Source organism: Triturus cristatus, chromosome 4_1 (assembly GCF_964204655.1).
Source record: "Triturus cristatus chromosome 4_1, aTriCri1.1, whole genome shotgun sequence".
Taxonomy (NCBI): domain Eukaryota; kingdom Metazoa; phylum Chordata; class Amphibia; order Caudata; family Salamandridae; genus Triturus; species Triturus cristatus.
The window spans coordinates 1,042,088,622-1,042,106,311 of record NC_140585.1 but is presented as its reverse complement, the minus strand read 5'-3'; the positions used below and the strand labels follow the sequence as shown (position 1 = coordinate 1,042,106,311).

The window sequence follows — 17,690 nt, the reverse complement described above, 5'->3', positions numbered from 1 at the left end:
ACAGCTAACCTTGTGTACTCTGAGTCTGACTTCATAATGGGGGAGAAGACGCTGCCTAACCTGCAGGTCCAAAGCGAGAAATGGTGAATAATCGGGCACCTCCCGAGGCCTGTTGCATCTTGTGATTTCTGTATGTGTTGACAATTTTTTAGGTGTCGATTACATCGCACATAGATTCGACCGGAACCGACAATCACCTAAATACAGCTCAAGGTTTCCTTCTCACGCTCTTGGCATAGTCTGGGAGGAGCCATCTGAACTTGCATGGGTGTTTCGGTTTCATTTCTCATCCCGAGTAAAAGAAAGAGAAACCGGCGAGAGGAGGCAGAACAAACCTTAAACGCAGCTGAATATGGAAGAAGAAACACAGTTTTGCGGTAACTGGTAAGACTATTTATTGCATAGCTTTGTGTTTTCAATTAGATCTCAAGAAATTGTGTCAGCAATGCAATTAGAAAACATAAGACAACAGCTCGGGGAATCTATGCCTCTTAGAAATTGCCATGGTGAGGCTCTGAGATGGTGTATTTAATTATATTGTTTTAGTTTATTTAGCTCGGCTTGCCACCCGTGGGGGTATTCAGGCGCTGTCCATGGGTACGGGGATTGAGTGATTTGCCCAGCATGGCAGGATGCTGCGCTGACGCCGTGACTGGAGCTCGGATCGGCAGCTCTGGCAGCTGCGCCACATCCTCTCCTCCATTGTGACCCTGGGCGTAGCTTCCTTTCGTGCAGCAGGTGCAGTGGCAGTGCCCTGGGGCCAGTGTCCTGAGGGGCCCAATGAACCCTGATTATTCCTGTATTTTATAATTCATACAACCGCTACGGGCCATTTTCTTCCGTGCCCTAGGGCCCCTGACGCACTGTCTTCGCCACTGTTTGTGATCAGTAGGAGTTTGGCACGTTGTCCATTTTTTGGCGAGTGGCGGCTCAGTTACGTATTTATGGCCACTAGTGCGACTGACTTCGGAGTCTGCTGACAGCTGTCTGAAACGATGGATTTAGGCCCAGATCTCTGGACTGGGGTGAATGTATGACATTGTTCTGCATTCTGTCCATCTACTGTTGTTTTTGCATTTGTCACCCTGAGTGGGAAGGGTATGCCCAGACGTGGGTCCCGTGCTCTCCATGCCACTGTAATCAAGCTATCCTGGCTGAAGAGGGGTACATATATGTTTGCCTTGATTGTGTTTCAATCATACTATTGATATGTTAGAGTCTGCTATGATAGGTGCATTTGGCTTACCGTGTGGTGCTATTTACTAATAAATACATCCCAGATATACCAATTCGTCTTTACCTTGTAGCAGGAGGTGTGGACTCTTCTTGGCCAAGTATTCTGTTGTAGAAGGATGGGTGAATTCCCTTCTAGCAGGCAATTGGGTTATAGGAAGTTGTTCTACTCCTGGCAAGTGATGTGCAAAGTATATTTCGCTCTAGAGAAGTGCTGTGTATATATTGTTTTCTTGCCTTGCCTTTGGGGGAGTGTTGAAAGTTTGCCCACCTTAGGAAGTGCTGTGTATATGTTATATTCCATAAGTTTGGAACTGATATTCTCTCCCTGGGAAAGTGACGGTACATACCTTGGTCCAGGGGAGATCTGAGACCTTTCATTACAGACCTTGACCATGAGTATGTGACAGAATCATTTGTTTGCCTGTTTTCAAGTGATGCCCGCTAGATCCACATGACTTGGGGATTTGGGAATTTCTACTTAACCTAAATCACAAGCAACAAGTTCATCTCCCGGCCCAACTCATTGCCTGGGGCAACAGGACAGCACTTTTTGTTAAAAATGCAATAGGTCTCGCCTTTCATTAAGTTAAAGCCATTTGCTTTGCTATACAATACCCTTAGCAAAGCCAATGGCTTTAACTTAATCACAGGCGGGACCTACTGCATTTTCAATGCTTGTTTTACAGAGATGCAAACTTGCAAAACGTGGTGGTAATAACATGCTTGTCGAGCTATCCCAACCACTGCCTTATTTGTAAAACTTTCCTCTAATCTCTGCACACATGGGGTTTTTCTAATAAAAAAACATAGGTTCCCGGTCGCTCACCAAAAACCTTACACTAAGTACAATACTCAATATATGTGTTTTTTTTAGAACGTGGGCATCAATATAACAGCTTTACGCAAAAGCATAAAGAGCCATATTCACAGACTGAAGTAATTATTTTTATTATGTCTACTATTCCTTAGTGACAGCAATAATTAAATATGTTTTTGTGTACACTAAATCGAGCACTTGTGAAAAATTAGTGTGGATCCCTTCAAATTGAATAATGTAATGGCGCCTGCAATGTAATGACGTGCGTAGTGAACGCACGTGTTGTAACGTCGCGTGCATTGTGACGGCACGCGACGTAAACGCATGTGATGTAACGCATGCGTTGCGATGGTCGTTCGCCCACCTTAATGTATATTTGTAACATGTCACTGTGCACAGTTAACCTTTTTAATTTCAGTATATGTAAATGTACTTTCTCCTCATAGCTTACACCATCATCCAAAGATAAATTATATTCTTTTTTTGATTTAGTTCACACCATATTATATATTAATGAATAAATGTCACTAGAAACCGTCTCAGTAGACATTCACGACCATCACACTCGGTGCACAGGGAATCATTTATACTATGTAAAGATGCATTGCATTAGGTTATTATGTTTTCTTTTTCTTTTGATTTTCTCCTAATTATGGGCCGAAAGCTGTGTATAACCTCCTCTCATCTCGAGCAAAGTGAGCTCCAAGACAAAGACTGGTGAGTAAACATACTCATCAATATTACCAGTGAAGTACGCTATAATCTAGGTCTTCCTCAATACGGTCCTAACAAAGGGCATTAGACCAGTTAGGGCACATACTGGCTGAAACATGTCAACCTAATCCAAAGGTTTTTTGGTCTAGTAACTTTTCCACATATACAGCGACCCGTTTTTAACCTTTTCTCCATCCAGTTTCATCATCTTAAAATATTCCTCACAGGATATCAGATCATTTTAAGTGATATACCACTGTCAATACCCAGACAGTCTCCCTCCTGGTAGAAGCTGTTAATTCACTTGGAGAACAGGACACTCAAGTGATAGACCCGATGAGGACACTATCCACCAATTCATATAACTAGAGATAATATACACTGAGACCTGTGAATGTGTAGTTGAGGGTCTCCAGAAGTATCTTCCTTGAGACTCTGGCACACAGATAAATGTGGTTCATTTCCCCCTTCATTGGAAGCTGAATGAACCTCCGCTTCTTCCTCCCCCCACTTCAGATTTAAATGATAAAAGGATATAGTTACCCGAATAATGCCAGCATCAGTAATGGAGATACAGAAAAGAAAAATAATTAACTTTCATGCCCTCTTCTGCAGCCAGTCGTAGGGATTTTGTATGATGTAGGTGGTGCACTCACAACACCGCTTTGAACGTGATGGATCCTGCCTCAATCAAGTGCAGTTCAGGCTGAAGGTGCTACACCGGGATTACCTTGTTATCTATAACAGTCCACCAAATCTTGTTCTCTGAAGCAATCTGAAGCAAGATTCCACAAAATAGTAGAATCGCTAGATAGAGAGAGCCTTTGTGGAATTCATGGTACTGTACATGAGGACTGATGCAAGACTTAATACCTGCACAGGTATTATTGATAGTTTTTCCTCCTTCTTCATATGCCTGATCAGATGCTAGAATCCCAACCGACAAACACACTGAAAAAACATTTCCAGGTTACAAATGACATAGTACCTCACATATTAACATTATATCATTGTACTAACTTGCAGAAGTTTCAGGTAGATGCCTGAAGTCCTTGAACTTTTTCAATATGGAATAATACCTTTGGATATCAATCTGAGCGTTTGCACTTATCTATTACGTATCACAATTAACAATAAATGCTCAAGCAACATATATATAGAGCAAGGATAACTACTTTTCAAACAACATACACTGTTCAGCACACTCCATCGCAGGGCTGGAGTCATAGAAGGGGTGTGAGAAAGATGTAAAAAAAAAAAAGTGTGGGTCTGCCAAGACACAAAGTTATATTTCATCATGAGATGAAAATATATAAAATATACATTTGCTGCACAGGTAAACCTAAAGCAAACATCACTAACTTTATTTCCCCTTAGCTGGCATCCTCTCTTGTTCTCAACAGGTAGTGAAGCACTGTTTTTTTGTGTAAATATTTTGTGTTGTATATGCTTAATGAGCTGAATACAGTTGTGATCCACATGTGCGACAGTTCAACTGTTTGTTTCTTTTTATCGATACCTTCAAGGCAGGATCTGCTAGCTCATGTAGTTATTAAGGGCTTATTTATCGCAGACGCAAGGAAATTTATTTCAAGGCCTTACTGTGTGTCTGAGCAATAAATGCCATAATAATAATAGCCTGAGTGCACAACAGTGCGAAAAGTACAAGCCATGCTGTCGTTCAATACCTTAGCACATTCAATACTATTTAAGTAAGCATGTTAAATAAGCCACCCATTTCGGGAATTTTTGTATCTACTTTCAGATTGTTAGTTTATTTTGCACTGCTTTCAATAATGTTGGCCTTTTGCGTTGTGCACCTTGTGAGTCTTTTCATGCATAGTCAGATTGTAAGTAGACTGCAAAGTTACTTAACCACACAAAGCACCAGAAAATCATAGGTAAAAGGAGGGCAAGGGCCCAACAAAAACCCAGCACAGGTAATTGTCAAGGAACCAACGTCGCTACATATAAAATCAGTGCGATTTTCCCTAGCAAAACCTAATGTACAGGATGATAGATTTAAGGGGGACTACAGCAGTGCAAACTTATTTCATACACATTAGGCACAGCAATGTTGCAAGCACTATGTGGATGCAAGTGTATTTATGAAGAGCTGTGTTGTATCAGCAATAAGTCAACAACTCTTGCTACCACATAGATCATTGGTGGTATCTGAGTTATTGTGTGGTTCACGATTTACAGTTTATGATGGCTTCCTACTTGCCTTGGTATAAAAATGCTACATTTCCCACTTGCCTATGTAAAAATAATATATATATTCTGGCCCTCCGAATGTGACTTATTTCTTTTTTACAGTTCTTCTATCAAATGTCAAATACTGCAAGCAAGCTAAAACAATAATTGGGCCTAAGGGAACACCTTCTAACAAATGCAAACAAAACTATTTTTCAATAGTATTTTTTTATTTTTTCACACTAAATACAGATAGGGCATAACATAGTAAGCAAGCCAACATTTCAAATTAGATCACAGTGTAGTTGGAAGTATTAAAAAATAATGAAAGCAATGTCCTGTGTGATTTGTTTGTTACATAAATCCCACATGCAAACACATGTTGACATCAAATGTTCTTGCTTTTTTGCCACATTACACTAATGGCATTAAAGCCAAAAGCACTTTCCATCCTGGAATGTTTGAGCCCATCCGGGCATTGTTAAATGTGAAACTACAAGACTATCTGAAGGTGCGTCACAAGAAATGGGGCCACTAAAAAGCTGTCAATATATTTAACATTTCGCTTAAATTCAGTTATCCCTTTTAAAAACACACTCAGATAAGTCTGCTAACACTTTATTGGCAATCTGGTTTACCCAAAAGTGCTCACAGTGTGATCCTAGATCAGAAACTGGGGAGAAGGCTTTGACGGTTATTTGTTATTTGTCACCGACTCCTGGGTAGGATATGACTGACAAAAGACGTTGTTTTTTAATTTTTTTTTTATTTTATTGGTTTTCTTAGAACAGCCAACAGTGAGACTCAAGATTACAGGAGTACATTGTACATTTCACACATTATCCAGAATGAAGACAGTAGGTAACCATTGTAGTCTGATTAATCATCTATACATCATGACTTAGAATTAAACATCTTCCGAGGCACATCTGTGACACTTGCGTACCTGTCAGTTAAGTCGACATGATGTCGTAACTAGCTGGGGTGTGAATAATTGCATCAGCAGCATTGTTATCGGCTGATGTAAGTAACTGAATGATCTTGTCCTGTGTTCAATCAGGTGTCACAGTAACTACACTAGCTGTGGTGCATAGATAAGTTTTATATGTCTCACAGAAGTTTTTAGGTCTGTTACGTGGGGGGAGTAAGTCGCTGAAAAGTTCTATCTGTGTACTACAATATGTCATGTCACGTGTCCACTGTGTGATCTTAGGGACGGGACCACGAGACCAGTTGATAGCCACCCTACGTTTGGCCATCAACAGTCCCATATCTACCAGATGATGGACTTCCTTTGGTATTGATTTAGAGTAGCCCAATAAGGCCAACGCTGGACCAGGGCCCAAGGTTAGCTTAGTAATTTGTCCAAGTTCTTTGAAGATTGAAACCCAAAAAGCAGAGATACCAGGGCAGGTCCAGGCTAAATGGAGGAAATCCGCTAAGTGTGCTGCACAGCGATCACAGGTTGAGTCTTCCCATAATCCGTATCTATGCAGTCTCTCTGGGTGTAATATACCCAATTAAGGTATTTAAAGTGTACAAGTCTATGCTGCCCATTAAGTGAGATGCGTTGGGTGCTGGTGCAGCAATAGGTCCACATAGTTTCAGCTATTTCTATGTTCAAGTCTCGCTGCCATGCCAAACGGACCTTGGTGTAATGGTTCGCTCTATATGACACTGATGAATTATAAATTGTAGATACGATTCGTTTAGGGGATTTCGCCCGTATGGTGTGTTAAGGCTAGAAGTTCTGGGGGTTCGAGGTATTCGTCTCCTAGAGTAATCCGCAGCATGTGTCGTATTCTGTGGAATTGAAATTTGGTCAGTGTGGTGGGTTCTGGTTCAAGAGGTGTAAAGTCCTCCCATGCTTTGGCCACACCATCTTCAAACAACTTTCCCACTGTCTGTATGCCCAGAGTATTAAGTCCCTGTGTAACCCCCCTTTCCTTACATGGTGGCAGCCACAAGCACCACTCAAGTGGGGTAGACGGCGAATACAGGATCGTGCCCGCTTGTTGTTGCAATAGGTGGTGCCGACAAAAGACGTAATTGATGGACCATTAAAGAGTGACTCTAGGCCACTTTGCTTTCTTTCACTTAAATCACAGCATTTTTTCAGCATTCTAATTGTCTGCATTCCCCAATAGCATACTAAAGGCTTCTCTTGGTCTGAACCTGGCACGCCCCTGACATCAACTTATGCCTTCCTCTACGGGAGACCTATCCCACAGTTTGACAAGCTCTGTTTAGAGGATATTTACCTGGTAAAATTAAAAACTTTACTAATCTCTGATGCCTCAACATGGAAGATTGTTGTAACCTGTCTGCGCCCATCCATGCACTCATTAATCATTAATTCACTAAACATTAATTTAACTGTCCATCCAGGCACTCATTCAACTACTGACAGAATTGCTTAGCCATGCACTCTGTCATACACTCATTCTTCCATTCATGCGCTCGAAAATTTCTCCAACCTTTTACTTATTCTCACATTCACCCACTCACCTAGCCACAAGACGACGCACAAACTCCATAATGAGAGAAGAAGTAATATGACTAAAAATGGCCAGACCTATTGGCTTTGCTAATGCTTCTTATTTTTTCGCAACGCTTTAGTTTCTATGAGAGGTCTTGTTTCTTGAATATATTCTATTGTCCACTCACTATCTTTACTGTATTGTTTGTTTACACGCCTTTTGGATGTCTTGGCAATTTTCGTTGCCTCCTCCCCAAAGACATCTCAATTGTCTGAGCTCCTGTCCTGCCCTGCTAAATCTCACCAAATTTCCTTTGACTGAACTTCACCTTTTCCAAATGATCCTTGGAACCCAGCTCTTTGAGCTGCAGTGCCTGCACATCCTCTTGTTCCTGGCTGGGAATTTCACCTTCCACCCTCCCTCTTTGTTATAATGGTCCTGACTTTCCTACTGTTTGAGGTCCATACTGTTGAAGATTCCGCCCTCTGTTTTCTCATGGAAATTGTCCATGATCGTTGTTTTCTGTCCCATTGAGTTGCAAAGTTTGAAATTATTTCTGTCTAAATATTCAGCAGAAAATGTGTTGAACCGTGAAGCTCACATTTCTTCTACTATTACTTGTAGGAAATTGTGTCCCTTTCCAATTTCGGTGCAGTGTTTGAGGATGCCCCCATTGCCTAATACGTGTATTTATTGTGGCCCTGAGCTGCTTTGCTAGCACATACCCCTGGATTCCTTGATCCACGATTAGATGTTTTACCCTCTTTTTATGTATGACATGCTCTGTAGACCAAACATGCCATTACTGTTGAAAACCGCAATAAAGAAGATAAAGGAACTGCATGCCCTTCTGTAACAGCTGCCTTACAAGTGCTCAAACTATTTCATTGAACTAATTTTGGTCATCCTAATATTATTTTTGGGGCCTTAGCACAATTCATAAGGCTCATAAGTCCTATTATTAGAACATGTCCATTGATGCTGTTTGCCCTGCTACATTGGGCAGAATTCAAGTTGGGGTATGTAAACTTTAAGAGTCCTAGATAGATTATTGCAAAGAAGTGCTGCCTATTAAGCAGCAAGGGTTTCTAGATAGGCGAAGTGTTTCACAAACTATAAACATTTTAAGTTCCAGTATTACCAAAAACTACCTAATATGTAGGAAGAAGCCTGTCCTGTTCTTGAACTCAATATATCAGTCAGTGAAACTTAGTTTTGTACATGATGTAACTATTCACAGTGTTTAGATTAAATAACAGACTATGTTATCAGTTCACTAGTTTGTCTTTGTGCTTTTTTGTTTACTGAATGTTAGTGTAATATCTATGGAGTTAGTTATTTCTTTATTTTTCCTTCTGTTCACTAATGATAAATGCATTTCAAAGGAGAAGCCTCCTTTTGAATTAAGTTATCCTGAACTACGACAATTCGAAAGTAATTATTTCTCTGGGATAATGGTAGGATTTGGCAGCCTATACCTCTTTCCAACCAATATCATTTTCTCTTTAAAACAGCTGAGGATTGTCGAAGTGAAGCAAGCGATAAAAGGAAAAGATGTTATCTTAGCAGAACATCAAAGGAAAAACCTGGAGCTCCAAAAAAGGTAAACATTTGGGCATTCACGACTGCACCTCTGATTTAATGATGGTAACACATTGCTCAGTATTTTGCAAAATAAAATGCTTATGTTTTTCAGGTTGAAAGAATTTGCCGAAATGTATAATATTATTCGCAGTGAACGAAATAAATATGTTGGTCTTATTCAAACTGCTAGTCAAAAAGCATCTGAAATGCGGGAGAAAATTAAAATTCTTGGAAATGAGATAGAAATCTTGAGAACCATTGCTTTAAACAAAGATAGGTGAGTTTTAACATGGTACTTATTTTCTGTTAGCATCTTGTAAATTATTCTTAAATATTAACTAATTCTTCATTCGTATAGTGATTTTATTGTTTGAATCGGTTTGCTGGATTTTTTATGGTTACCGTTACAAAAATTTCAAGAACAGTTTACAATGTTGACTTTAGTTAATAATGGCATGTTATTACTTTGCGATAGCAATAGCAACGTGACAAATTACATTGTTGGCAATGTTGAATAGAAACTGAAAACAAATATCACTTTGAGTACCTGTAGTGGTAATGGACGGCAGTCTGACAGGAGGCGTATAGATGAATCATACAAAGTGGTACTGCAAAATGGCTGAAAATTACATCGAATTAGCATGTACTGTGTGCAACAAACAATAATACACAATGACCGAAATAAACAGTTAAGGGTTTCGATCAAAAACAATGAGAACGTGTGTGAAGAAAGAATGTCAGTAGTAATGATCATGCCAGCCCTAGTTCCCCAACCCACCACGTCAACGAATCACATGTCCCATCTAGTTGCTAAGTAAATCACTCGTAACTGCTCCAAGGTACCCCATCAGTCAGGCCATTATCGGACAAGGGGCACATCGCCAACATCGAGCCCGCCAATGGAAACGACGACGGAGAGCATCATTTCCGGTGCATCGCCTCCTGATTAGTCATCGCTTAGCAGTTAGGCTTCAGCCAATGGGGGAGCGTCTGGTTTATCCGTGTGGAGGTCAGGCATGACCGCATCCCAGCTACTGGCCAATGGATATTTTATGGAGCCCATGGCATCCTCCCTATGTAATGCAACACTCTCTGCTTGTACCCAGTTGATAAGCAAACGCATCCAGGCTGTGAGGTGTGGAGGGTCAGGTGAATTCCATCTACATGTACAGTGAAAGTAATTGTTGATGTTGGCAGGAGTGAGGTAGGCCCTGTGCTCGATGTACAGCTGAATCAAGCGCAAGCAGGCATTGTGAGTTATGCGAGTAGGACCCTCCAATATGGTAGACTACACCCTATCCATACAGGAACTGGAAAGGTCAGCCTCCCATTGTGCATTAAGGGATATGAGCGGTGTAGCCGTGTGGGGGGCGTGTGGGAGTGCGGGAGCATGTGGGAGCGCAGAGGCACTAAGTACCTGCATTGGCTCATGACATGTGAATACTGTATAGTTAGATGCTTAGGGGTCTCACGGGTCATGTCTCCCTTTCTCTGCCCGAATGTCTCCCTATCTCTGCCCTAATGCCCTTATTAGTGACGTGTGTAGAAGGAACTGACCAGGAGTGAGACCATTCCTCCTCCATCAGCAGCTCATATGACAGAAGTTCACTGTCTCTATAGAGATCACCCATCGTCTGGACCCCTTCCGCAGTCCAAGTGGTCAGCTCTGCCTCAGTGGTGTCGCATTGACCGCCCGGTGTGCCCAAGAGTGCCAAAGCAGGTGCATATGGTGTAGTCTGATGCGTAAGGTAGAGGCTTCTTCTAAAGCAGCGATTTGCCACTAATAAAAGCACTGGCCTGGTCGGTAGCGTTCAGGCACAAGGGTGGAACAGCTGAGAGATGCTGACCAAGGTACAGGCCAGCAGCAGCATGGCAGTATCCGCTAATTGTAAAGCAGCGAGCCATCTCAACACCAATTGAAGTTTCTATGCTAATTAATATTGCTCAAAGTTGGGACCCCCATAGACTGTATATAGGCTGACAAAGCTTATGGAGTGCTACGCCAGTCTTCAGTCTGGTCAGCAATAGTGTATACAGTGAGAAGATGAGTCTCCGAAATCTGTCTCCAAAACCATATAGGGCAGCACCGCAAATAAAAAGGGACACTCTAAAGAATCGAAGGCCATTTCCAGGTCAAGAACCAGACAGCCTGCATGAGGCCATTTGATTTCCATAATGGGAAAGAGCCAACACAGTTTAACTGAGTTTGTATGGGCCGGAACAACCCCATATTGGTCTGGGTGTACCAGCTTCGTAACCAGTGGAGCCAGGATTTTGTAGTCTGTATTCAACAGCGTCAGCGGGCGGTACAAACCCAAGGTTTCTGGGTCTTTGCCCGGTGTAGGGAGTGAAATAAGGAGTGCTTCAAGGAGAGAGGCTTGGAGGCAAAAGGTCTCCATTGCTTCTGCATATAGTGTGTGTAGGAGGAGGGATCAGCTACGAGGTGTAGGCCTTATAGAATTCCTCTGGCAAGCCGTCAGCGCCAGGGGTCCTACCTGTCGCCAGTGCCCATATAGCTGTCTGTATCTCAAACGGTGTGATGAGGTCATCAAATTTCACCCTGTGGTCGGGTGTGATACTAGGCTGGGGCACAGCTTTAGGAATGAGGTAACATCTCCGCAGCAACAGATTCATAGAGGGAGGTGTAATGGCACACTAACTTGCCATTAATATCTCGCTGAGTGTAGAGCATTTGGCCGACAGCAGAGTGAAATGCTACAATAGGACTGCTGGGCTGGTCTCGACAGATCAGGGTTGCTAGGAGTGATCCAGTCTTATTGGAAGCCACATGAATCTTGGTTGAGTGAGCGGTGTAGTTGTGGCCCCGTAAACCCTCTAATAGAGCGGTGCGCTTGCGCTGGTCTCTCCCCAGTCTTTGATCGCCGGTCGGGTCTGTCACCGCTATGCCCTCCAGGCGGAGGAGCCGACGCTCTATACGGAAGATGTCAGTGTCCTTTTGCTGATGAATGTTCCAACAGAATCCCACACAATGTCCCCTCAGCATCACTTTAAAGGCATCCCACTCTGTGTATCTTGCAGGAACAGAGTCTGCATTTAGATCAAAGTAGTCTTCAACAATCATAGTGACAGAGGAATGGAAGTAGAGGTTCTCCAGCACCACCTATTGTAATCACTAATGGGGATGGGGTGTGCAAGTTTCCCATTCAAGCTTTAACTATCGGGGGTTGTGATTGGAGTGGGTGAGGCCCAGATAGTCAACACAGGTGAAACAAGGAGCCAGGTTTAGTGTACCAATCAGCCTGTCAGTCCTGGCATTCAGAGAATGAGGCTCAGAATAAAAGGAGTACACCCTAGCAGTCTTGTTGAGGCTACGCCAGAGGTCCACCAATCCCCAATTCTATACAACCAGTTCTTGAGCACTTGGGCATTTGAGGAGGCAGTCTTATGGGACAGCGGAGGGAATGAACAATCTAGGGTGGTGTCCAACACGCAGTTAAAATCACCTCCCAACAGCCATGGTACTCTGCTCCAACGTGACAAAACTCTGGAGAGTGCATGTAAGAATTTTACTTGGTCAGTGTTGGGGGAGTATATTCTGTCCAGCAAGACGTGTTGGCCATCCAGTCTGCCCTTCACAAGGACATATCTGACCTCCGGGTCAGTGACTGTCTCATCGGGCTTAAACAATGTCCCCGGATGTACCCAGATCAAAACCTTGTGGGCATAGGAGGAGAAATTGGTGGCGAACATCTGTCTGTGCCAGCGACGCTGCAGCTTAACCACTTCAGGACGTGTCAACTGGGATGCCTGCAGCAGAGCAATGTGGACAGAGTGGCTTCTAAGGTATGAATAAATGGCATATCTGCATTTGGGGGTATCTATTCTGTGGACATTCCAAGTTAGAACTTTAATGGATGTCATGTGTGCTGGTGTATGGGAGAGAGGGACAAAGCACAAGCAACGGAATCAAACCATCATGTACGGGCAATAGTGGTGTCCTGCTGGCGGCAAGGGTGAAAGCAGGAAGGCCATGTAGCATGTGTAAAACTGAAATGAGAAAGCATGACAATAAAAAAAGGAACAATGAATACAATATGTGCAGTATGCCAGCTGAGCACCCGCCCAAACCAATCTGAAGTTAACATTTAGGTAACGATCAAAAACTCTATGCGAGGGGAGTCAGCTCAGTCACAAGAGGCAGTTAATCCCCTAAATATAATCAATAGCAAGAGTCTATACAGAGTAACGTGTAAATATAAGGTAGGCCATCTGCACCAATTTCTCCTGTGAGATAAAAGCACGTGGATTAAAAGGATTAAAACATGCCATTATGAGAAGAGGCACAACAATCCAGTTCGCCAGGCACCCATAGGTTAGAAGAAACTAAGGTGAAAAATGGGTGATCATGTATCACGCTGCATGTAATAGTTGAAAAGTAAACAAGGCAGATAGCAGGTCAAATAATGTCATCAGCTGTTTGTGGAGTCACATCTGGAGGGGGTCCGGAGTCGGCCCGGGAGAGCCAGGTGGTGACAGAATTGACTGGCGGATCGAAGCAAGTCATCTGCGGGTCTCGAAAGTTCTTGTTTCGTCTGTGAGAGTGGCATCCTGTTGCAGCACCCTAGGTCGCTTCTTAATGATCTGCTCTAAATGAGGTATGGACTTTGGGGCCAGAGACCGGCGCGATCCAGAGTGACGGCGGCAGCTTCTGTCGTGCGCCCGATCCCTAACAACGCCAGGTCTCAATGCACCAGCAGCATGAGTGCCGTAGGTTTCTAGTCAATGCCAAGCCTCATCAGGTGAGTCAAACAAATGCTTGGTACCATTTGTAACCACACAGGTGTGCAGCAGGATCAGCATCAAGTACATCAGCTCCAATTCGAGGAGGCGCCTCTTCACTGCCGGAAAGGTACTTCTTTGTCGTTGGAATGTGATAGTATAATCTAGAAAGAGCATTACATGATCTCAGGAAGTTTTCTGTCCTCATGTAGGATCAAATCGCAGCCACGCAAATGCAGCAACTGGAGCACCACTGGATGAGGATTGGATTCAGGTGGGGTCTTTTCATGCCAGGACTTAGTGCCCTGGTTAATTAGTGAAGTATTGTGAGAAGGCGTGTGGGGGTAGCAAGTCCTGTAACCACTGCTCCACATGATGCATAGTGCTTCAGCCCTCTGCTGCCTGAGGGAGGCCCACTTTATGAAAATTATTTCTCCTCCATCTTCTCTCAGCATCTTCAGCTCTCTGTTTCAGGAGATTGACTCTCTCCAGCAGCGCCTTCACAGAAGAGTGCATATATTGTGTTTTCGGTTGCAGGTCAGCAAGAGTGTACTCCACCATCGCCACCCTATCCACAAGTTTACGATGATTAGCGTGTAGTAGTGTGAGGTCTGTAGCCACAGAGTCTATTTTAGCCTCCAATGATGAGCGAGAGCATTCAATGGCCACACTCAATGGCTGCTCGAACAGTGTTTAGTTTTTTTTACCCAGCAACACAAAGCGGTCAGAGGGCTCCAGTGTTGAGGCATCTTTGGCAGGCATGGATGGAGTCATCGCCGGCCGTGACAGGGTGTCCTGAGCAACTGAGCAGAGGCAGGCCATTGTTGGCGCGCGGGTCTGGGAATTCACAGGCTCGATAGGATGGTGTCAGAAGCAGTCCCACAGGATCTAGGTTTTAGAGTGGTCAGGATGGCCCAAAAATGTGATTATGGTGGTGGAAGCAAAGGCAGCGCTGGAGTTTGCACCATGAATGTGGCCCTGAACTCTGTTACCATGGCAATACAGGGGAGTCGGGAGATGTTGGCATGAAGCTGCAGCTCCTGTCAGGGCTCCAAGATTCAGAGGGGCATTATAGGATAACAGCGATGCGACAAAGCTCATTGAGGCCTCTGTCCGCCGCCAATCCTAATCCACTACCCAGGCAGCCAGGCCACTACACACCATTAGGTACTGACTGTAGCAACCTCGGGCCATCTAGCATGCAGTCACCAGAATCTAAAGTGACCCCCAGGTTCAGGCCAACAACAAATGGCCCCACCGAGGGACGAGAGGCGGCAGCAGAACCCAGGCCCCAGTCACTCTTCAGTCTCACCGCACTAGCAACAGGGAGGTTCACCAAAGAGACCCAGGAGTGAAGAGTCTAATTGTGGTGGCGTGTGTCAGGCCATTCGCTCATTTCAGGAGCCATAGTCCTAATCGACCCTGTGCCCCTGCCTCTGGTAGCAGCATCAGTGGTGGCCCCTCCAATGTCCTGAAGTAGCACCTGAGATCCGTAGTCCCTGAGGTTTCCACTGGGATCACGGGGGTGCTGGTACGTGGGGGGCCCCAAGGGCTCAAGCGCCACAGGCTACCGCTCGTCTCACCTCCCAGCTGCTCAGTCTATGCCCAACACGGCCCCGGGCCCTCAGCAACAGCGGGGCTAGGGAGGAGGCATAGAAAAGAAGGCAAGTAAAACCCGTTCCACCCCCTGTATGTAGTCCTAAGCCAGATACGGCCTCTGGGTGCCTCACCGTGACCACAGCAGCAGGGTGGGAGGAGAGAAAAGAGAAGGAGGGAAAGGGCAGGCAGGAGGACAACGGCCCTGCAGCTCTCATGCTCACTTGAGGGGTACCTCAGCTGGCAGCGCTCTCCTACGCACTCACCGCAGTTGCAGCCCTCCTTACCCGCTAGATGGGCTCACCTCTGTTCTGGGGCCAAGTCGATTGGCACGCCACCCCTGCTCAACCAGCCTCAGTAACCAGCAGCTTGGCCACTTGGTTGCCCCCACTGGCTCACAGTTAGCCAACATTCCCGGCCGCCTCCTGCTGATCTATTATATTGCAGCAGCACCAGGAGCACCCGTCTTCCCAGCTCGCATCATCCTGCCGCCATGTGGGTGTAGGCCGCAATCAGGCTCCACGGCAGAGAGGCAGTCACCAGAGGGCGAACAGTGCAAAGGCGGGATCCGCTGGTAATGGACTGGTTTAGGAAGCAGGCGAAGCTGGTCAGGGCATCTGATGGTAACTGCAGACCAAAATAGTGTCCAGATAATGGGGAAGATGCATAGAGCCTCTTCAGAACGTATCCGCCATTTTGGCTTTGCTAGCCATGCTTCAGTCGTATAGTGATAATATGTAACTGTCTTGTCATTTGGTATTTTCATGGCAGATTATATTCACTTTGAGTGGCTCCCACAAATATGTTCTCAAAATTTGAACATCTAGGTGCTCATTCTGGACACTCTATAGACTTCCCATAGACACCTGGCCACTTATTAAAATATATTGCCTGTCTTATTGCTTTTTTTTAAATGTTTATTTTATTTGGGCAAACAGAACAGGAACCACAAACATTGGAGGTCATTCCTCCTAACAATTAAATCATGTACATTACTCTTATTTCACAGCATATCCACTTAGTATTGAGATTGGACTTAACCGGGTGCTTTTTTTCTGTACCGCAGCTATAACAGGCGAACGAGTAAGTTCCAAATATCCTTCAAGCACGATGGAGATTTGCATGAGTTCTTGATGACAATAACAACCCTAGAATAGTGTAGTGTGACAGTGCCATTCACCATTGTCTTTGAGAGGCAGGAGTCCGGTTTCGGATCTTTCACTGCCTTTCTTATTTTTATTGACATAGTTTACTGTACTGCAGACTAGGTCTCTTGGAGGTTACAATGCTAAACATAAGTTGGCATTTGAAATTACTGTTACAGATAGTAGCTTGCTTCATAGAACAAGAAAGCTATCCCATAATATTTGAATGTTATATACCATCCCGTGATATTGAATGAGGCCTTTGACTCTTACACAACAGGATCAACTGAAGCATAGGTCAAAGGCTAAATTAAGGTATATGACTTGTATGTAATGACTATTCTATCTTAGCATGCGTGCACTAGGACTAAAATTCAGACTTTAATCTAAATGTGAGTTTTCTCGCTTTATTTTGTTCAAACTGACAATGTTTTGGATGTGTCATCTATTTCGTATTGCTTCATTTAAAGGGATGATTCAATTTTCTTGCTGTCCACTGTGTGTGTAGGTGCAAAGTGCTTCTGTAAAATGACCTTGTCACAGCCTCCAGTTTTCATGTTATAAGAGTTTTAAAAAAGTAACAAGAACTAATACTTCTTCTCTTATGAATGATTCAAATGTGAGCATTGTCTCTACCTTAGTTTATAAACTCCTCCCGATTAGGGATGGGTAGAGTGAAAACTGATTGTTGGGAGGCATGCCTGTCCGTCGGCCCACTTTTTTTTTTTTTTATAACCTATTTTTATTACGATTTGAGCATACAGTAATTATTTTTAACAGTACATTTTCAGCATGTAGGACATCTGTAAACGGTCATCAGATTTTCATTTATTTCTCAGAACCGGAATATAACTTTTATTAACTTTCGAGCTACAGACCAGTGCATGGTTTTACCATCAAGACGGTTTTTTAAATTCAGGTCTACAGTTAGAATCAGCTAGTAGCTTTTAGTTAAAGAAGGGACCTAAGTTCCAGTGCTATGTGTGTCTTACATGTGAATACAGTCAACTAGGAGAGAGGGGGTCACAGCGTTTGGAAATAGATGTCTCATGATGCATCTCAGAGAGGGAATACCACAGGCGGAAAATAAAAACAACAAAGAAGTAAAAAGTTAAATAACAGTAAACAAAGTAACTATGCAGGGTGGTGTCAGTTCGAGCTCTTATTGGGCATGTCTCGTGA

At 43.8% G+C, this 17,690-nt stretch overlaps 1 protein-coding gene across 1 annotated transcript in view; it reads left to right on the top strand.

The window, feature by feature from the left end:
- CCDC146 (coiled-coil domain containing 146) overlaps positions 1-17,690 on the top strand; it is a 1,030,007-nt gene that overhangs the window by 641,526 nt on the left and 370,791 nt on the right. Inside the window, exons 12-13 of the mRNA XM_085654014.1 lie at positions 8,958-9,046; positions 9,140-9,304. Of these exons, the coding sequence (XP_085510140.1) occupies positions 8,958-9,046; positions 9,140-9,304 (254 nt within the window). The remainder of the gene's footprint in view (positions 1-8,957; positions 9,047-9,139; positions 9,305-17,690) is intronic.